The 22,819-nt window shown below is 33.6% G+C and overlaps 1 protein-coding gene across 4 annotated transcripts in view; it reads right to left on the minus strand.

Moving 5' to 3' along the window:
- Window positions 1-1,412: 1,412 nt before the first annotated feature.
- LOC106066650 (ankyrin repeat and IBR domain-containing protein 1-like) overlaps window positions 1,413-22,819 on the minus strand; it is a 31,585-nt gene continuing 10,178 nt past the window's right edge. For all 4 annotated transcript variants that reach the window (XM_056013959.1, XM_056013958.1, XM_056013957.1 and 1 more), the window contains exons 9-23: window positions 22,340-22,428; window positions 21,109-21,253; window positions 20,220-20,389; window positions 18,744-18,832; window positions 17,895-18,025; window positions 16,888-17,022; window positions 15,400-15,486; window positions 14,447-14,516; window positions 13,246-13,388; window positions 12,569-12,787; window positions 9,880-10,060; window positions 8,630-8,758; window positions 7,832-7,952; window positions 6,094-6,239; window positions 1,413-5,287 (exon numbers count right to left, since the gene is read on the minus strand). In XM_056013959.1, the coding sequence (XP_055869934.1) occupies window positions 3,438-5,287; window positions 6,094-6,239; window positions 7,832-7,952; window positions 8,630-8,758; window positions 9,880-10,060; window positions 12,569-12,787; window positions 13,246-13,388; window positions 14,447-14,516; window positions 15,400-15,486; window positions 16,888-17,022; window positions 17,895-18,025; window positions 18,744-18,832; window positions 20,220-20,389; window positions 21,109-21,253; window positions 22,340-22,428 (3,705 nt within the window). In that variant the 3' untranslated portion in view covers window positions 1,413-3,437. The remainder of the gene's footprint in view (window positions 5,288-6,093; window positions 6,240-7,831; window positions 7,953-8,629; window positions 8,759-9,879; window positions 10,061-12,568; window positions 12,788-13,245; window positions 13,389-14,446; window positions 14,517-15,399; window positions 15,487-16,887; window positions 17,023-17,894; window positions 18,026-18,743; window positions 18,833-20,219; window positions 20,390-21,108; window positions 21,254-22,339; window positions 22,429-22,819) is intronic.

Here is a 22,819-nt window from a genome sequence, read left to right on the forward strand (position 1 = left end):
TGACACAGGATAGTTTACTTCTGAATGTTATAATACGGAAATGAATAAACAGCTCATTGTCTAGAAATGAAAACATTTCTAAACCATTACCAGTACTAGTACTTTTGAAATTATAACAATAATAGGAGAATGTAAAACAAACAAAAAAAGAATGGGGGAGAGAGACGGCGGGTCAATTTAATCCAACATAAGTTACTAGAATTCACTGGCTAAAAGGTATGTTAGAGAGGGGCTGTTTTATTGGAAGCGGAAACAAAAAATAAATAAAATGAATGATGTATGGGAGGTTCCAGCCAAAATAAACAGTGTACAGTCTGGAAACAAACGCTGTAGTGGGTGTGCAATGCTAGTATAAAAATAGAAGAATAATTGAAGAACTGAACAAAAAAAATTAGGCTTTATGTCTACAAAGAAATGCTTAATGCTAATCTATATTTTTTTTTTAAATGATCATATATATTCATGTTTCTTTTTCATCACACTTTGAGAATAATCCTTCTGGGGTAGAACCAATGAGAGATAAGGTTGTTTTGCAACAAAGAATGCTAACAACCTTTAAAAGGTTTTAGGTGTAGTGAGCATTCCGTATCTTTTTCACTGTACAGCATTGTATATCAAATTAGAGATTACAAGAGCAAAAAAACATACATAGTCAAGTAAACACATGATACTGAGCAATACAAATAATGATTCAATGATTAGTTCTATTTGAAACAACAACCAAAAAAAATGAATTGTACAAAGTCTTATCAAACTTGATAGATGAATAACAGGCAGGTTACATGTACGATGTCAAACTACTCTTTTTGTGCACTCTGATGAAATCCAATTAGTATCAGGTTATATCAGCAACAAACACAGAACACAATTTAATACAAGAAAAAACATAAAAAATTCTTTAAAAAAAAAACACCTCCTTTATGCAACTTATAGAGCGATTATTTTGCTCTTAATTACTAATGAATGTCAGATTTAAAAAAAAAAAGACCCCCCCCCCTCCCCGCCCGGGTCCATATGATGACTATTTGAGGAAATACACAAAGACTTATAGCCAAATATAATCCATTCAAGATAAAGATTTCCTAGATCTCAAGCCAAATTTAAACTTATTTATTTTTATGCTTTGAAAAAATTATAAGTCAAACTAGAGTTTTCATATTGAGGCCAATGGGCTAGTATATCTTTTGTAATGAATATATATCCACTGTCAAATTTCTAGGAAAATTGCTAGAGCCGTTTTTTTTATATCTGTCCACCCAGGTTCCACGTTTTTCCACGAAGATATGAGTTAAATAGAAGTATTGTAAAAAAAATAAAAAATAAAATGACATCCTAAATGGACAAAATAACTAAACATAAAATGGACTGAATTCTTTTTTCAAGTTGTTTATATATATATATATATATATATATATATATATATATATATATATATGAAAGGAGAGATAATTTGATAGTTTACGTATGGCACACATGAATAAATAGGCCATGTTGTAAAAATAATTTTGTACAGTGCGAAATATATAGATCTCTAAGAAAACTGTTGTAAAGGTACAAGGAATTCTCAGACTTGATCACAGCCAATGGGGAAAAAGCATCAAATATTACAGTCTCAACCTTGACTCAGAAAATGGAGCTTTTAATTTCATCATTTTCTTACAAGCAGTGTAATGGATTTAAGCAGTCTAAGATTGCTGTGTAAAATTGTCATACATGTAGAATAATTAGAGACTTCAAGTCATTAGTTTTTTTCCTGAACAATTCAGAAAACCTTTCTATGCTATAATTACACAAGGAAAGAAAAAATACTTCTATGACTTTGTCCAAGAATACAGAATAAGAAACATGCCTTAATCCTGTGTTTTTTTTTACTTGATTTCCCTGTAGAATAGTGTAAATATCAGGGGTAAAATCTGACTGAATCAACAGCCAAGAATGTTTTGCAAAGTTCTCTGCTTGCAGAATGATGAAGTCTACTGTTTAGTTGTTGCTTACAAAGTCAAATACATTTATGGAAATATGCATAGAATTCATCAGGAATTCATTAAGAATAAAGAAAAAAGTGTATATCTCTGGGCAGAATTGTTAGATTAATCTAATGAGTACATTGTATTCAAATGAATATTTTTTTTCACTTGCTCTCATTTTTTAAGAAAATAAAGAGTCTTGCACTCTCTATGGACTTTCTCAAGTGAAAACTGAATTTAATTAAACCCTGATAGCAGGAGCATGATAACTAGCTAAAAACACTTTTCATTTGTAAAAATGAATTCTGAGATTTTTTACAAGGAACTAAATGGTAACTAGTTTTAATAATACTGAGAAATAAGAAAACAATGTAGAATTACAAAACATTTTTTTTTTATTTTGTAGTTTGTTTGTTTGTTTGAGGGGGGGGGGCAGTGAAGATTAACATGTTTTAAAGTATAAATATGTCTGACACACTTAGACCTCTCCACCACCCCAACAAATGATTAAAAAATGTTTCTGCTCAAGGAAACATTCAATAGAAAGCTAATTCAATCTGAAGAGTTTTCTTTAGGCTAATTGTTTAATGCAGCACTTAATGTTAGTTTCAACAATCATTACTCCCTACAGAAGTTGATAAGCAGAAGACCAAGTGAAAACTGTAAGTAATGTAAAAAAAAAAAAAAAAAAACAACTGCAAGATGAGATGAAACAAAATATTTGCAAAACAAACAAAAAAGAGAGAGAGACCAAAAAAAGGAAGACAAGAGTGTATAGGTTTTTAAAAAATTGATCCACATAACAAATAAGCAAAAAATATGTTGTAGTCTACAGACAATCACGATCGTACAATTTCAATTAATTTTTGTGAGAAAAGCTAGTGATAAAATTTCAAATATTTTTTAAATGAATACTAAGCCAAAATATATGGACATATATCGTATCGAAATATTTCATTTTAAATTGAACATTGTAAATAAACAAAGAAAATTCAAACCATCTTTTGAATCCAAATTGTCAAGTAATGTTAGAGAATGTGTAGAGGAAACTAAAAATGCTTTGCCATTTGAACAGGTTGAAACATTAAATTAACAAGACAACAAAAGAAGAATCCAATATTTGTATAAAATAGAGAAGAATTAGATGAAAAAGTTGTTTCAAAAGTTCTTTTTCTTTCATGGTCTAGTCAGTGAATCTGATCTAGTGAGTGAATCTGATCTAGTGAGTTAAACTGATCTAGTGTGTCAATGAAATGGATTTTAATATTGTAACAGCTATGTACAATTATGGGCTGTTTACAATTAAAAATTATTTTTAAAAAAAAGAAATCTGCTGTCTATAAGACTGTGGAGCAGTTGCGCTGTTGGTGCAACAGCCAAATATTTGTGACAAATTATTTGTAAAATATAAAGGAAACTCCTTACAAAAAAAAAAAAAAAATTGGAAGAAAGGTTTTTATAATGCATATATTATACATAAACTGAATCATCATCATCCTCTTCACACAGTTGACAATCACCTTGATCCTCCTTAACAGCTTTTGGAGAAAGTCCCGTGCTGGCATCTTCCCACAAGTCCTGGTCCTCGGAGGCTGCCATCTCATAAGCATCCATAATCAAGGCACTTGTTGACAGTCCTCCGTCTGCGTCTCCCTCAACACTGATTAGTTGGTGATAGTCAAGATGCCCATCCAACAGCTTTGAGTCAGATGTGCTGTCCAACTGATTGGCAGGGTCAGCCTGTGTATTTCTGAACAAAGAGTACTCTAGAGATCCCTGTGCTTCACTAGGGCCACATGTATTTGTCGGCTGTGTGTTCATTTGGGGCAGAATACAGTAGTCATCATGAGCTGACCATTGTGCAATTGGTTTAGCATCTCTATTTGTGGTTAGCTCTGTTTCATCCTCTACCTCAGTCTGTCTAGAGTCAAGTTCTTCCGGGACGTATGGCTCAGTCAGCATAGCTCTGACTGAAAGCTTAGAAATCTGATTTGGCGACACCCGAGCAGACTTCCCTTGACAACCAAATGCCAACTGATGAACACTATCAGAAGTATCACAGGTTAAGGTCAGAGGTTTACCCTGCGTAATCATTTCCTTAGATGAGCAGTGCACTTTCCTGGACTTAGCTTTTGATTTTGATGACAAGGAAGATAGGTCATCAGTTGTGACCTCGTCAGACCAGGCAGCTCTTGGCAAAGGAGGGCTCTCGTTTTCTCTGACAATGACATCACTCGCAGAGTTTACTCTCAGTTTGAAAGTTTTTTTCTCCCTCTGCCCAACTGCTGCATCTGCCGACTTCACAGACCGGGTTGAGCCAGACAAGTCCAGTCCTCGGATACCCTTTTCAATCTCTTTGATTCTATAGTGCACATCAGCTGTGATCTGAAGGAGATTTTCTGCCATCTCCAGCAGTGAAAACTCACAAGAAGATGCAGACTTCCTGCCTATCAGTTCTCGAACACTATTTTGAGCATTTTTTACATCTGTATTCTCAGACGCATGTGAAGAGTCTCGGGCTTCAGAAAGAGCTGCCTGAGCCTCAGAAAGAACTGCATCATCATCTACTTCTTCATTACAGATCAAATCCCAAGTCTTGTCTTCCTGCAGGACTTGTCCAGCTCTAAAGCCATGTGCTGATGCGCTAATGGAGTCATCTTGACTGTTCACAATGGCCTGTGTTTGGGATTTGTTTGGCCTTGACAGGGACTGCCCAGAGCTATAATCCAAAACGCCCTTCCCAGACAAACCTGAACACTCATCCAGGGTCAGAGGTCGCCGAGCATGCCCTGTACCTCTACAGCTTTGTTTCTCCGGTGCTTTCTTGTGCTCATCCGAGTCCCAGGTGTTGAATATCAAGGCCAGATCCTTGCTGAGGAAATCTCTCGTCTTGTCACTCTTGCTGGAGTGTATGTTGGAGACAGAGATGTCTTTGATGGCACCAAACATGGACCCAAATATGCACTTGGTGGTAGCCGCAGAGTTGATCCCACAAGTGGAGGAGGACGACGAGGAAGATATGGACACTTTCTCATCAAAGCTGGCACTTGGCGTCAGGGCATCAGAGGAATGTGACACCTTGATGCCTGAAGTATCCAGCAAACCAGAGCTTGTGGATCTGGACACTGGTGTTAGATATCCCTCCTTGAAACCTGGACTACATTTCACAGCTTTGGTTGGCAGGTCCAGGCAGTAGAGATCCTCCACACTTTTATTAGGAACTCTGGTCACAATGGTAGATTTAGATTCATCAAATCTACTGGACTGACTTAACTTTCTCCTCTTATCAATGGAAGATTTTGGACGAGTCTTTTTCTTCTCTGAAATTTTTAAAAAGAAATAATTGTCAAAATTAAACCAAACTGGACAAATCAAAGCAAACTCTTTTCTTTGTAATTGTAGTTTGTACAATTGTCAGGATTCAATTAGTCAGCTAAACTTTTTGTCCTATACAAAGTGATAGGTAAGCCAGTTGCCTTACCATTTAGCTAACACTGTAGTTTGAAACAAGCAAAATATTAAAAAATACTCTTTTCAAAAACAAAGCTTATATTAAGTGAATTGTATCAATTAGTTTGGATCAGTCATCTAATTATATTTGTAATAGTTCTAAATCTGTGCGATTGGAAATATTTTTTACCAATTGTTTTTGTTAAGCACGATTTCATGCTTTTAGCTTTCTCTATGCGCTATAGTCCAATCATTTGTCTGGACCAGTTGGGATTGGAGGGGGTGGGGGTGGGAGAGAAGGAGCTTTCTGGGTGGAGGTTTAAAATATTGTATGGCTTGAATTCGTATTTGAGGTCTCAAGTATCCTAAGATCAATACATTTACCAATAAGACAGTGAAGTTCTTATGAAAATAGAAGTTTTTATAGTTATTTGAAAAACATATTAAGAGAACTAACTCCAGTCACATCTGTTAATAAGTACAAAATTTCAGCTTAATCCAAAATTGGGAGATGGAGAAATAACATGTACAAAATTTTTACCAGACAGAGTGAGTTGATATAAGCTTTGAAAAACACCTAATTAGCCCTGGTATATAAAATATAAATATTAGGCTACATCAGACAAGGGAGATAAAATTATCACTACCAGTCAAGGGAGATCATAACCATGATTACCTTCTGTGAAGACCACTGATAAATCTTGCAGTCTGTGACACTGTGCATCAACATCATCCAACAGACGGTGCCGGCTATCTTTGGATGTCTGGCCAGCACTGTTGGACCTAGGCCGATGAGATCCAGTGCGAGCAAACTTGCCATGCCTGAGAAATAAAAAAAAAAAATTCAATAAATAATAAGGAAACATGAAACGTTTCAGATACAGACTGAAAACAAATGGAAATAACCTAAATATATTGAAAAATCAACTGCAAAGCACATAAATAACCTAAATATATTGAACAATCAACTGCAAAGCTCATAAAAGTAGTCATTTTCTTCAGCAAATCCCTTAAATCCAACGGCTGGTAGTTGGAGAGAAGTTTCTGTTTCTAAAAGTGAGGACACCAGTCATACCCAACATCTTTCCTCTGAGAAAATATTTTTAATTCTAGATAACTCCACTAGTCTAGATCTAGATCTGACTTGATGATGCAAATAGGCAGGGTGTTGATAGAATTAGATTTACTTTTTTTTATGGCCTCCTTGAGTCTCTTTTAGCCACTATTGATAATCTCATGTATAGAACTACAAGTGTATAGGTATGTGTGCAATATCCTCTTCTTTCATAACTTCCATTTTAGAAATTATAGGCAAGCATTTACATTGGACAAATATATTTAGACTTTATTATTTAAATATTTACATGCACAGCTAAAACACACAAGAGGTAATTCTTTTCTTTTTTTTTTAATGGAAGGTCTTAATATTAAAAGTTAAATAGTTCAATATTAAAATATTCCTGAGCTAGCCAGGAAAACCATGACTTGGCGGAGTTTAGGTTCAAACATAAGTGCTTCAGATAAATAATAGAATACTTTGTATTCTTGTACTTTTGATATAAAGATGTTTAAAAAAAAAGGTTAGCACAAACAAAACTCTTAGAGCTCTAGATGACAATAGGGTAGAATATCAAGATAATGTTTTAGAGGCAAATGGATAATGTGTTCATATGGCCAGTACAAAGTAGCACAAACAAAACTCTTAGAGCTCTAGATGACAATGGGTTAGAATATCAAGATAATGTTTTAGAGGCAAATGGATAATGTGTTCATATGGCCAGTACAAAGCAGCACAAACAAAACTCTTAGAGCTCTAGATGACAATGGGGTAGAATATCAAGATAATGTTTTAGAGGCCAATGGATAATGTGTTCATATGGCCAGTAAAAAGTAGCACAAATAAAACTCTTAGAGCTCCAGATGACAATGGGGTAGAATATCAAGATGTTTTAGAGGCCAATGGATAATGTGTTCATATGGCCAGTACAAAGTAGCACACAAACTAATACAAGGCTTTTAGTCATTTTGTTCTAAAAAAAAAGATGATTTCCAGCATGAAGTTAGAGGTCATGAGACTGAACCAAGTTAAACCTGATCCAATCTTTTTCCTTTTTCAACATATGTCAGGATTTCGCCTTAAGCAGACGTGTAGTTCAGTGACAGAGCTGCAGCCTGAATTTAAGAGGAAATAGGAAACTAGATTTTGTTTTTCAAAATGTGAGGACATTTTTTTTTACATCTACCCAATGCTAATGTGTATGTACAATTTTTTGGGGAAAGGATATGCTTATATATATATATATATATTTATATTTGTATACATTAAGTCTAAATGTTGGCTCGTAAAACTGGACTGGTGTTCAATATAATGAAAGGTTAACATGCAAGTCTGAACTCTATAAAATTGTCTTTACTTTTGCCCCTCCTGAGAGTCTGGCACATACAGCAGACCACTGTCTCTGAGGTACTGAAGTCTGGACATCTCTAGAGCTCTCAACAGCTCCATGTGCTCATCAAGGACAATCTCAGAGATACCTGAAATAAGAATCAAGCATTATTACTTTTCCTCTCTAAGAGTTTTTATATGACAAAATGGCACCAACTATTACACTCTTTTACACTTTATTTCATATTGAGGACCAGGCATTCAGAGAGCAGCTGCCATCTAGTCATATTCTTCCTTTCTTTCTTGGTACTATGATGGTTTTGGATGCTTACTATGTCTTGGTATTTTCACATATTAGATGACCCAATAGCCAATTGTATGCCAGATATTTTTCTTTAGGTGTAGAAGCAACTCAATACCAAATAAAATATTTTAATCCTTCATGTAGAAATCATGAAAAGATTGAACACAAGAAATAATTCATTCTATAATTGTCTAATTTTCTAGCACAGTAAATCAATTAGCTCCCCTTACATTATATAGTCTTCTGAGTAGAAACTCTAAGCTACTAGAAACATTTCTGTGGACACATGATTGTTGACAATAATACAATGCTTACAGAATTTCAAAGCACAATGCACGCTTTTAAGATTTTTACAACATCAGCATCTAATTAAGTGTAGTGTGTATCAGATTAAGTGTAGACTACTATATCTGATTAAGTGTAGACCATTGTATCTAATTAAGTGTAAACTATGTAATTAAGAACAGAGTGTATCTGATTAAGTGTAGATTTTGTCTGAATCAAACTATTCAACAAAAATACCTTCTCGTTCCTCCCCTTCTCTGTCACTCTTGTCCACTAGCATACAGTATAGACTGCAGAAATCATGGTGACCATTGGTCTTTGGGTTTCTGGCTCGAACTTTGTTGCAACCTGATCTGTGACACTTACCTAAGGAGTTGTACAAAATTAATGCCTGAAATACTTGATTTGTTATAAATAGGTTTGGTAAATATGTATTGGTTTTAAAAAAATATATTAAATTTATCCAAGAAAATGTATCCCTTTGTTCACTCTAACCCCAAGTAGAGGAAGTGTGGTGGCTGAGTGATTAAGCACTTGGCTTCCAAACCTGGGATTTCTGGATTTTTAGGGCGCTAACTCTAATGGGTACCTGACTTTAGTTGGGGAAAGTAAAGGCAGTTGGTCATTGCGCTGGCCACATGACACTCTGCTTGTTAACCACTGGTCAAAGAAATAGATGACCTTAACATCATCTGCCCTAAAGATCACAAGGTCTTACTTTTAAGCCCACGTAGACTTAGCTGAAAGGTAAAAAAAAAAAAAAGATGTGATGAACCATAGTATTTGGAGTTAAGGACACTCAAAGTGTCTTACAATTACAAAGCTGACTCAGTAGTACCCAGACATGGACTCCATTGTGGAATTCTGACTTACAAGAAAACTCATGGCATTTTGGAATGGGGCTCCAAATATTGCAGGTTTTGAGTCCTCCTAAAGCTACTGCAATATTAATTCATAATACACACAATATATGTGGTTTATGTTGTACTGGTCAAACAAAACTATAGTTATAATTGGGCATTGAAACAGATAAACTTTAGCATTATCTGCCTTCTGTACATTGAAGTCTGGCATTTAGTGTAGACTTGATGTTTCCTCAGGCTTTTTTTTTTTATATATCCCTGCATTCTAAAGAAATTTTCAATCTTCAAAGTTGCTCCAATGCTGAAGTAAAAGAACATCTGGATCTAACAGTAACTGGAATATCCATGGGACAAGGTGGGGTTGACCAATGGTTCATTCTCCACACAGTCTACAAAAGAGCTTACAGCTCAGCAGCAAAAAAGCTGGCTAGAAGTACATTGAAGAACAATTTAGATACAAGCTGCATACTATAGCAACATACATCACACTGAGAACTAAATATAGAAAAACCCAGCCCTAACTTTTCTCATCACTTCACTTCCTATCCAATTACCTCCCCCCCCCCCCCCCCCTCTTTTTTTTTTTCAAAAAAAAATAATTTAAGAAGCCTCTAGCTCACTGACCTATATTCTCTCTCAATGCTCTTTTCTCTTGTTCTGTATCACTGTCCTCGCTTTCATCTGAAGGTGAAGGCCACTCCAGAAGAGAGTTGACATTTGTATGGCGCCCTGAGGCATCTTTAATCCATGGATTAGCTGGATTGACCTCCTGAATAGAGGCTACAATGGCTCTATGTAAGTCTTCCTATCAAAACAAAGCATTTCAGTTATCTCTTGTTCTAGTTTATATATACAGGCACAAGCAGGGATGTATTTAAGGGAGAGCAGTCAGTGCTACTGCTTGGGGAAGTCCACAAGAGAGAGACCCTCACTACAGAAAAAAAAAAAAAATTTGACGAGTTAGAAACTTTAAAGTTTTTTTTTTAAAACATATTTTTTTTATTTTTACCAACAATACTTTAAACCTTACAGCTGGTAACACTCTTCTTAAGAAGTATCCACTTGTAGCATGCTCATAATACATAAATGCCTCTCCGGATTTATGGCAGTGTGTCAACCTAGGGCATTACCCTATCCAAAAATATGAATTATTTTACTATATTATAAATATTAAATATTTTGTTAAGGAAAATGAGATAAAATGTACAAGTGCTCTATTTCTTTCCTTTTTAATTTGGCATGCTTTTAGAACTAAGTATTATCATTATAGACTTCCTGCAGAAGCCATTCAGGTTGGAAAGCATGGCTTACTGAAGAGCACTCCAAGAGTTGTTAAGCCTGTGTTGGGAACTAGGAACAGTTGCCCAGGATTTTAAAAAGTTGCAAACTACAATTTACAAAAACAAGGGCGACTACTCTTGTTTAACAGTTACAGAGTTATTTCACAATTTAACAATGTTGGAAAGATCTTGTCAGAACATGTTTGAGTCACATTGTGGCTTTAGGGCAGGAACTACAGCAGATATTTTCTCCCAGCTAAAGGAGAAAAGCAGAAACAGCCCATGTATACAGCTTTTATTGACGTGACCAAGGCTTTCGACCTTTTCAGCAGCCATGGTCCTATTTGCCATGGTAGGAAAATCAGCTGACGGAAATTTCAGATTTTCATTGTAAAAAAGGCATAGCACTACACTACAAAGGCTAGTAAATGCTTTGGCAGCTGCATGTCAATAGTTTAGTCAATAGGTTTCTCCAAGCATCTGGCACAAGATTATCCCTGATATAAATTAAAGTCACAGTGATGCAGGGATTTACCTTCCTAGGTTCAACTATTGCCAGCAACCTATATTTAGACAATGAGGTGACAAAAAGAATTGAAAAGGCTTCATCAGTAGTGGCAAAACTCTCTAAGCATGTCTGGGAAAATACCAAACAGATCATGGCAACCAAAACTGTGCAGAATTTGCAGAGGGAGTCAGACCCATGGGATGCCAAACTACCTTTGTCTGCATGCAAACAAGATCTGAGGACTACAAGCATTAATGAAAGTATGTGGGAGGACAGCTTGGAGATAGACTGCTGGTTGTGTTGGTAGGAACCTCACAAAGAGCGAAATGAATGAAATGGCCTTAGAAAGAAAGATGCCCTACCATGGAGATAGACTGGTTGTGTTGGTAGGAACATCATAGAGAGCGAAATGAATGAAATGGCCTTAGAAAGAAAGATGCCCTACCATGGAGATAGACTGGTTGTGTTGGTAGGAACATCACAGAGAGCGAAATGAATGAAATGGCCTTAGAAAGAAAGATGCCCTACTAGAAAGCCCTAAAACAGGTGCATTCACATACACACAACTGTGGCAAAGGCAAACTTTGCCGCTCTGCATTTGCCGCTCCAGAATCAGCTTATTTAGTGACATCAGATTCTGCCCAGACTCAAGAAGAAACCAGAACCAGTGATTCATATGGGTGCATCCATTGCTTTTCAAGACAGATGGACCCATATATTATTATTAATATTTTGATTTTTATTAAAGCTTTTGAAAAAAGTTTAGGAGGCCTTCATACAAATTCTGGGGCCTCCAGCTCTGGGAACAAGGCAAGTAAGGAGATTCTAATAACTTCATGTGTTGGCAACAAATTAATCAGGTTCATAAGTGCAGTAGTGTGCCTTTTCCTTTTTTTAAAATTATTATTTGCTTTTTGTATATAGCATTTTTCATGTTTTTAAGCATCTCTTTTGTGGACCAGTGGGGGAAATGGATTATATAGAAGTAAGTTAGGATTGTATGCTGCCATTAGAGGCTCATCAAACAGCACTCTGCTTGAGACAGGATTTGAACTTGAGAGCCCCCCTAGACAGGTAGCCAAGCAGGTTTTGTCTCTCAACCAAACATCTCACATATCAACTTTTAAAAATATCAAATCTATAGAACAAATGAAATATCAAACTTAAAATACTAAGTCTGTTAACAATTTATTGTAAATTGTTCTTTCATTTCAGCTACATTATTGTAAGGAAAACTTTGTGGATTTTTTTGTTTTTTGTCCATAAAGCCTGTGTAATATAGTATAGTATATATATATAGTAATAAAGTTTACTAGTCCAGTGACAGCTAGTCGTAAAAATGTCCATAATTATTTTCACAATTTTTTCTTCTGTGCTCTCTCTATGCATTCCATCTAACCCATTATATTTTTATGTGTGCCTTAAATAATGTCTAGACTAAAAAGCATAGTTTCATCAAAAAGCTTCCATTCTGAGAAAAAAACAAAACAAAAAAAAAAATGTGAAGAAAAAAACTGGTATTTACATCTTCCTGTCCACCACCACTGAACTTTCTCTTCTTCTTCCCCCTACGCACTGCTGGTGGGGTCTCAGGGGGCACCAACCCTTTAGAAATGGCCATGATGAACTCCAGCCGCTTGCGCTGGACAATGTGAGCCTGCTCAATTATCTTACGGCGAGGGGTTCTCAAATAGAGCCGGTTGACCATTTGGGATAGAATCTCAGTGCATTCCTCTAGCTCTGTCTGCATATCACATGAAAAGAGAATAATAATTGTACATTTCGTTAAGAAATTTGGTTATTAATAAAGTTAGAGAAAAAAAATGATACCTGTCAAAAATCTAATTGTCCCAATTTTCATTACTAGAAACAAAGTCACAGTTGTTGCCAATTTAGATGTTTTTTGTTGTGTTTATATTTAAATGTTGAACTGTCTAGCTAATAAAAATATAGGCTCTTTCTTCTCTTTAATGAAATAAGACCTCAGAGTAAAAGTACTTGAATGAACATTTCTAAAAGAATCTGATCCACACAACTAAGTGCTATCCACAGGTTTATGTTTATTACTATGTGAATAGTCAAAACATTAAGGCCTAGTGACTATGTTTTGAATCTTTATATTGCAAACAAATGAATTTTTGTCCAGATATCAATGTCTGCTTTTAAATAACAAGGATTAAAAAAAAAATAACATGAGCCTACCTGCATGAATTCAAAAACAATTTTTTTATATCCTGGTCCATCAAGGTAATACCCATAGACATAGGAACATTTGAGAACCCTCCTAGCCTTGAGTAACTGTTGAACAGCATCCTCAACAAACTTAGTTTCTGCCTGGGCAGTAGCTTAAAAAAAAAAATGTCAACTGGTTCTAATGTTTTGCTTGAAAATGTATTTTCTCTCTAAGTGAAAAGAACTGAAGATAAAATTGTAAACTGTTCACAAAAATATATTAAGGAGACCACTGATCATACTATGACCTCAGAGATGGAGTTGGGATATATAAATAATAATCTTGTAGCTGAAAGCATTTAATATTGTTAGGGGTTAGCAAAGACAGTGGCACTGATGAGGATATACAAAATTGCATTAATAAAACTATATTTGCCTTTACCACTTCAAACCATCTTGCCCTCTAAAGCACTGTCTTTACAGAACAAGATCCAAACCTTTAATGCAGATATTAAGTTGGTTCTTCTATAGAGTTTCGAGACATGAAGAGTCGCATAAACAAATATGGAAAAACTCCAGACCTTCACAGCTGCCTACACCAGATATTGGGAATTAGGTGGTTCGAAAAGATATCTACTGTCAACTTGTGGGAGAGAACCAAGCAACTATATTGCACAGGATATTAAAAAGCTAAAGTGGAGCTGGATAGGACAAACCGTGTGATAACTAAGTACCAATGTTGCAAGGCAGGCACTTGATTGGAACCCTCAAGAAAGGATAAAAAAGGGCAGGTCCAAGACAAGGGAGAAGATGAAGAAAGCTGCTCAGAACTAAGTTCGGTGGAGAGGTGCGGTTGTGGTCCTATGCTCTCCTGGGGATCCACAGCAAGAGCCAACACTATTGACAATATATTCTGCCATCTGATATTCAAACAAAAAGAGTCATGCCTATATTTAATTAATGTAGCATAAATTCAGCATTGCTATGAGTTAAAAAAAACAACATAATTTTGAATGTGTTATTAGCTTCAGAATTTGTTGAGCATCTTTATATGAGCTGCTGAGGACAGACATATAAGTCAAAAAAGAGAACCTTAATCGACTACCAGTGGACAACAGCTATGGATGTGGCAAAATATGTAGGTCAAAGCTGGGACTGAAGTAAGGCACTTATCTTTAATCTTCAGACTTGAAGACTAGCCTTATTATATGAACATTTTTAAGAAACTTACCACTATCAGTAACTGCTTCAGCTAGTTTCATCATTTTATCTTTAGCTGTTTTTAACAAAGGTTCTTCAAGCTAATAAAAAAACAAAACAAGATACATTATTTTCAAATAGTATAACAAACAATACATAAACAATCCTTTAAAAATAAAAAACAAAGCTTACTTACTTTGCACTTACTACTATCTTTTAATAATGTAGAAGTTATTTCCCTCATTTGATATCAAACAAAATTAATTACCAATTATTAATTGACTAATTGGTTAATTTTTTAATTAATTCACATTTTGTTAGGTACAATACATAACTTTTTTAAGTTTCAACTTGAATGGGTGTGGGAGAATTAATGAGAACAATTTTCTAAGTGGACCAAACCCTACATATTGAGCCATATATGTATTAATTTCCCTTGTTGGTATCAAAGTAATTAATTGACTAATTATTTTGTTTTTTTTTTATTGATTCATGTCTTTTCTTTGCTAATGAATAATTAAGTTTCAACTGGATCCAAGAATGGGTTTGAGAGAAATAATATTTATAAACTTCTCCCCAGACAGAAAGAGTTGATATAAGCTTTGTAAATAATATAGAGCTAATTCTATTTTTTTTTTAAATGACAATAAGTCTAATAACTATTAAGAGAAAGAAAAATACCTAAATGTTTTATATTCAATTTTATCAGAATAAGGAATATAATTTACAGACGAGGATGAATAGCATTGATTAAAAGTACAAATATGAAAACTAGATCTATGACCAAGTGTAAGTTAAGTTCATGAGCTAAGCACTTTAACCAGCACTTTTAACACGGCACTAGCGTGAAAGAATCTAAAAATAAAGATCAGGAATTTCTTTAAACTCGCAAGACCTGATTGAAAAAACTATTTGTAATATGGACATCTCTCAACAAGACTAATAATAATTTAAAATAATGACTAGAGTATGTAAAGATCAAACCTTATAACTGTTCTCATGGTTCTTGAATCTTGTGTAGTAGTGGACAAATCTGTTCAGCTCTTGCATGTTTTTATTCTTGGACTCTGCCTGAAAAACAAAACAGGTCAAAGTCATAACAAATTAAACGTCATATAAAATTCCAATCGAATCAAATGTCAAAAGATTATCTTATGTCTAACAAAGCAAGAGCATATTCATTCATAGTTATCCTTCTTAGAAGAAAAAGTTACTTGCACAATCCAATCAATTCAAGATGTAATAAATAGAATGTTAAAGGTGGTGAGCTTTTCAAATGCTCATATATATATATTAAAAAAATATGTTATAAACTTAATCTCAGATGATCTATATTTCCTAAAACTTTGTTGATGTGCTGTTGGAACATTTGGTTTATTTTGAATACTTGACATTGCTATGTGTTGACATAAAATACTGATAAATGAATGTGGTCTAAATTAAAATTTCCTTTTCATTTTATGAGTTTTAAAAAAGTAATAAAGTTCCCCTTACAGACCTTGCGATCTATTGGGCAGATCATGTTAATGTCATACATTTCTCTGGCCCACTTTTATTTTAAGAAGTGTGATATGACATTTTTTTCCAGTCCCTGGTCCACTGCCCTGGGGTTTGTAAAGTACTTTACAAAGTCTGAAAGTTTATTACTGGATTCTAGAAGCATTTTAGCTAAAAGGCCACTTAATATAAATGTTTTATTTGGTTTTAAATTACCTTCTTTTTTTTAATAATAAATATGACAATAGTGTTAGACCTATCTGCCAATAGCAATTGCTGACTTTTAAATCAAACATTCTTTTTCTTATCTGATGAGGGTTTTTTACATTTTTTTTTTCATAAAACGATTTTTTTTTTCTTTCAAGAGTCATATGTTCACCAGAACTTAATAAAATGCTAAATGCTGCTAGTAAGATCATTGGCAACAATTGAACCCCACTTGGACACCTATTTGAGAATAACATTGCTAAGAAAATTACAGAGCACTAAAAAAACACCCTTAGTGTTTCCGGATTTCTACAGTTTGCCATCACTAAGGAGATATAAGACACAGATCACAAAAACAAATAGACAAAAGAACTCTTTGGTCATTAAATTATTGAACAAAATGTAATTTACTATAGTAAATTTCACATGCTATGTCCATCAGAAACTGTAGAATGAAAGCATGTTTTGTGTGCTATCCTATAAAATGTTTGCTCATATAATGTATTGTTATGGTTTATGTACAATTGTAAAATGAATGTCCTCACAGATAATAAAGATTTTTTTTTTTTTTTGTTCTAAATAACTATTTGTTTAATGACTTTAAAAAGGAAATTTCCAATATAAAATTAATCGAGCCTCTAAACTTAAAAGCTGTACAATAATATAGAATTAACAGAATTACAAGGATTTCATTTCTTAATTCTCTGTTTGATATAAAAGTAATTACAGAATACACAAGCCATGCAGTAAGGCAATCAAAGTTTTCACCTCAGACATGAGCTGTGCACTCTGTTCTTCCACCTTCTTGAGCACCTCATAACGATTGCACTTAAAGTAGCCACCTGTTGAGCTGTTGTGGCGTTTCCATTGTTCTAGACACACCCAGCAGAAGTCATACTTACACTAAAGAGCAAGGAGGGAAAAAAAAGGGAGAGCGCTATCAGCAACAAAAATAAGTTTCTTCACAAATTGTTCATTCAAGCTACAGGGCTAGAAGTTATGTCAATAAAATATACATTTATTTGCACAAATATTTACAAACAGTTAAAACACTATTATACATTTTCTTTTAAATTTTATAAAAATTCAGTTATTTCTGATGTTGGCTCACAGGGAGAGGATAATGAGATCGATAAGTGTTTAAAAATTAATTCAAACATAAAAAATAAGTTCATTCTTTCTAAGTTTTGTATTGTCATTACCAACATCTTTCCTTTGCATTCCTCGTGGAACATTGCACCTCAGTAAAAACATTCTACTCTCCACTGTCTCTTGCTAGTTTTTTAATTGCTTCCCAGCTCTTTCCTGTCCTCTCGGCTTCATCTAGTACTCTGCATTGCCATGTCCTTTAATGTCTTCCTCTGCATCTTGTACCCAGGGGGTTCCACTCTAAGGCCTGTCTAGCTCTGTTGTTGGCATCTCTTTTTAGGGTATGACCAATCCATCTCCACTTCCTCTCTAAGATCTGCACCTCTATATTTCTCTGTTCACCCATCTCCCACAGTTTAGTGTTTTCTATTTTGTCCTACCAAAGTTTTGTAAACATCATTGATTTCCGAATTTATATCTTTATTAAATTCATTGGCTCTTCAAATAAATTATCTTGCAGGGTTGTGCAGTAAAATAAGATATGACATTTTTTAGAAACGAAAACAGCATTAGTAACAAAATCTATTGTAATAGCCTTCCTAAAAGTGCAAAGTATTGAGATAAAAAACAGCTTCAGCTACTGTTCGTTTTCTGAAAGGAAATGTTCTCAAATTGGAAGCCCTCACCTTGCTGCACTTCATGTGGTTGCAACCTTCATTTTTCTGTATAGGAGACTTACAATTGGGACATGGCTTGGAATTAGTCACAAGCCAAAGGCAGTTGGCAGCCAGCTCTGTTTCCTGTTCTGTTCCATCCACTGAGGAGAAATGAGGACAGAATAATGAAACACAATATCACACAGGGGTACAACATTGACTGAATAGTGCTGATGTGCCATAACCCTGCACACAAAATATTGAGAAATTGAATAGGATTTATTTTGAATTTTGATTTGAATAACGAAATTCTGTGAAAATAATAAATTAACAATGAAATTTGTTCAATATAAATCTAAAAAGAAATCAATCATGGTGTTATTTTTTATTTAATTTTAAATATTTTAAATATAATTTAGATAAAGTCAAGTATTTAGCTCAATCCTTAAAAATCATTCATTATCAGATATTATATATGACACACATTCCTTTTAAAAAAATACTACTTTAAGGGTATTAAAACTTTTTTTTTAAGAACTATATAAATATTATGAAACCAAAAGATATTGATTGAATGGGTATGGCCTTTAATAGAAAAGAATGAGTTGTAGAAAACCATGTAATTTGTATATACTATTTCAAGACATTTCTGATTCCATCCAGCGTCCTTCCTGTTCTTTTACAATCAGAGTTCCTCTCAGATTTCATCCAGCTCTCTTAATTATAAGATTTAAAATTCTTTAACAGAAATTATAAAAATGTATAGACAAATAAAGCTAATGGCTAAATGGCCATGTAGAATGCACTTTGGACTGGTGTCTCAATTCTGCAAGAAAACTGGAAAATGTAAATGGAACAATGCAATACTAAAATTCTTACATGTTTCTGGTTTGATTTCACTGATTTTCTGAAACCATTTGGTCCAATTATCACAGCTACATGGTTCATGGGACTCCTCTAGACATTCCCTGTGACAGTTGGAGAACATTGGTTTAAAATATAACAAGCAGATGGGGCTTTACTAACATATACATAAAAATTTTAATCTATCCAGGATTCATTGAAGCCCTTTGAAATAAAATAGTCTTAATTTTAATATAAGTCTGCCTAGATATGAAATTTTAATGTTTTTCTTCTATTACTAAGATTGAATATTTTACTGCTATTATTAAGCTTGAATATTTTATTAAGTTTGAACGTTGCATTGCTTTTATAAAGTATTAATGTTTTACTGTTATTATGCGGTTTGAATGTTTCACATAAAGTTTAAATGTTTTTGGTTGTTATAAAGTTTGAATGTTTCACCCCTATTATAAAGTTTGAATGATTCACCATTACTATAAAGTTTGAATGTTTCACCCCTATTATAAAGTTTGAATGATTCACCATTACTATAAAGTTTGAATTTTTTATTCTACTATTATAAAATTTGAATGTTCACCCCTATTATACAGTTTGAATGATTCACCACTATTATAAAAGTTTGAATGTATAACTACTATTATTAAGTTTGTTTTACCGCTATTATAAAGTAAGCATGTTTCACAACTAATACAAAGTTTGAATGTTTTACTACTTTTAAAAGTTTGAATGTTTCACCACTATTACAAAGTATGAATGTTTCATACTTTAATTTTTTTTTACTTTAGACCACCATTATTACTATAGTTAAGCCCCACCTAAAACTTCCTCTATGAGTAGATTTCTAATAAATCTAGAATTCTAGATTAAGAAATAAAATCTAGAATTTACATAGAAAATGTAGACTAGAGATCGAGATAGATTTAGATCTCTATTTATATGCTATTAAAGAAAATAAAGTATTGGAAATTCCTGTTTTGGTTAAAATTCACCCTATTATAACATTTTTATTCAATGAAAGCTGACATTATTTTTTTTAATCGCAGTTAGGATTGACTTTTTCCTATTGAATGACACCCCAAAATAACAATTTGGTCTATTTTTGAAAGATTTGTATGAGTTTGAGAAGTTTTTTTTTTTATAATTTCAAGAGATTCCCAGGACTTTTTCTTATATTTTGCAATTTCAGATTTCCTGGAGCTCATAAAAAATCAAGAGGCCTCAGGAACCCTGAGAAAAAGGGCCAACAGATATGTGGTGCTCCAAAGGTTCAATAGATTGAGGGATAGCGCCGGTGGTGCAAGTTAAATGTTATAGGTTAAGAAAGGTTTTTTAGAATTGCATTACAAAACTATGAAATACCTAAATAATTTCAAAGTAAGTTATAAATAAAATTGAACAAAATAGCAGAAGATAGTTAAGTAAATGGTGGTTGAAAAAAATAGCAGAAGATAGTTTAGTAGACGGCGATCAATGGATCAATCCATCACTTACCAGCAGAAATAATGACCAGCCCCACAGTCTACACCTCTAGATGTGTCTGAAGGGATTCTGTTTCGCTTGGTACCATGAAGGGACGTGAGATCAAGGTCTGGCAGTTTGACAGCTTGGCCACAGCCAGGGGAAGGACACCATTTCATGTCAGGGTTGCTATCCACAAAAGCCTTAAAGCATACACAATCACAAATTTTTATTAATATTAGATTTTGTCTAGTAAGCTAATATAAGATATAGTATTTAATAATATATTAGAAAAGAACAGTAGCTGAAGAGTGATATTAAGTTTGGACTCAAAAAAAAGTCATAATATGTCTCATATCATTCAACTTCAGCATCAATCATTTGTCCCTTGACATGCGTCATTGGGGTGCTATGATGGTTTGCATAACCAAACTCTCCATTTGCCAGTCCATTCTTTCACATTGTTCAGCCAGCATTTCTTTTGATGACCCTTTCTTCGTGCTCTATCTACTGTGCCTTGAAGGATAATTTTTGACAATTAGAAATGTCTTACTGAACCAGGTTGATTTTCATCTCTTCACAGTATTGAGAAATTCTTTTTTTGTTATCCAGAGAACTGATTTGTAAAAGAACAATATTGTTTGTTTTCTTTTCCTGTTATTAAATGCCCAGCAGTTTTCTATAGCATTTACTCTCTAAGACTTGAATTCTTTCAGCCTCAGCTTTTAACTTTTACTATCATATAGTACAGAAATTACTAGTGAAGAATACATTTTAAATTTACTTAGTTGATGCTACTCATCATTCAACAAACTTTGAATTACAAACCAAAAAAATCAATACATATTAGGTTTAATCATCTTAGCCAGATGATTGACTGTGGCTGGATGCTTTGTTAGTGAGTGTACTAAGGCCAACCTACCTTGATGTCAAACTGTAGATATCTAAGAGCCATATCCCTGGACACTATACCTTCAATGATATCAACAGGAACTAGCATTGTACAGTCATAAGCAGGGCAGGTAATGTGATGGGCATCTCCTTCTTGAATTTTCACATTTAAATATCTGGAATGTCAACAAAATTATCATCTTTATTTTTTGTTTTCAACAAACATTAGCCATTATTTATTATCAATAGGTTGGCATTTCTTAACATGTTAGATAAAACAACTACTCAAATGGGGTTCCATTAAAATATTGCTATTAAAATTGTGTTTTTGTATTTTGTTACAAAGCTTATATCAGCACACTCTGACTGTCTGTCAGGTAAAAAGTTTGTTACACGTTATTTCTCCGACAACCAATCTCAGATCAATCTGAAATTTTTCACAATAATGTCTTTTACAACACAAGAATCAATAACAAAAATTAACCAATCAGTTAATTAACTATTATTAATTAATTAACTATTGTTAATTAATTAATTAATTATTGTTAATTAATAAACTATTGTTAACTATTGCTATAGGTCACCGCTCTAAATTGAAACAAACAATATGTAGCTATACAATCTTATCTAGTCAGAGTCCCATGGCATAGAACTATTGCAGCTCTATGCTCCACTAGAAGTCTAAATGATTAGGTAAGGCAAGTCTAGTTAAGTCATGTTATATCAAAAAGGTATTGCTAAAAGTCATCAATAAAGTTAACACCAGTCAACTCAACAAATAGAAGGCTTAAAAATAAAATTCAAATGTTTGAAAAAGTCAGGTTAAATGTCAGTCAGCTAACAAAATACTAACAGCAAACAGCCTAAATACAAATGTAAAGCTAGGTGCTGAATCAATGACATATTTTACATTAAGGCAGCACTAGGTGGAGTTATATTATATGTTGGTCAGTGCTGTCCCTTATTTCACTATACTTAATTCACTGTTTTTTTCTCTCATTAAATATTTGATCTCTAATGCTGCCCTTATAAATATTGTAAGTATGCAATTAAAGATTGCCTAGTGCTCCTCTTTTTGCACATAATATTTTTCTAAAAACACAAATAACGAAGAAAATACAACCATCTGTCTTTCTTTGATTTCAGTTGGATTTTTTTAAAAAGTATATTTTAACATATTTTTTAAAACTTTTGATTTGAGAAATGTAATGCAAAAAAAGAAAAAAAGGTTATCTCAGGCCATTCCTAATTTTTGCATTTACCTTTCCCAGCAGTCTTTGCAGAACTGATGTAAACATGGCATGTGGACGGGCTCGTCAGCAATGAGGAATGTGTTAGCACAGATGTTGCACTAGAGAAGTAGATAAATAAACAAATATCTGTTTTCAAGAAACTTCAGATAAAAAAAAAATAAAAACAGACAGTTATATTAATTTAAAAAACATAGATTTTGATCATATTAATTTTTAGATTGTATTTTAGTTTTCAGCCATCATTTAGTTGACTCTTTTAATACATCAAGCAAATTTTTCAAAAATTAAATTCTGTTGTTGCTTTATTTTTAAACATTTTATAGATATCTTTTGACCATACAAAAAGATGCCTGGTTTTTCTATATGAATGACTGCTTCTGGATAAGAACGCAGTTATCCAAGTCCTAATCCCCACTTTCTACAAAAATGGCTCAAACGCCTAGCTACACAGAAATATTCATGGAGTGGACAACCATAAATTATATAGTA

Source organism: Biomphalaria glabrata, chromosome 16, assembly GCF_947242115.1.
Source record: "Biomphalaria glabrata chromosome 16, xgBioGlab47.1, whole genome shotgun sequence".
Lineage (NCBI taxonomy): Eukaryota > Metazoa > Mollusca > Gastropoda > Planorbidae > Biomphalaria > Biomphalaria glabrata.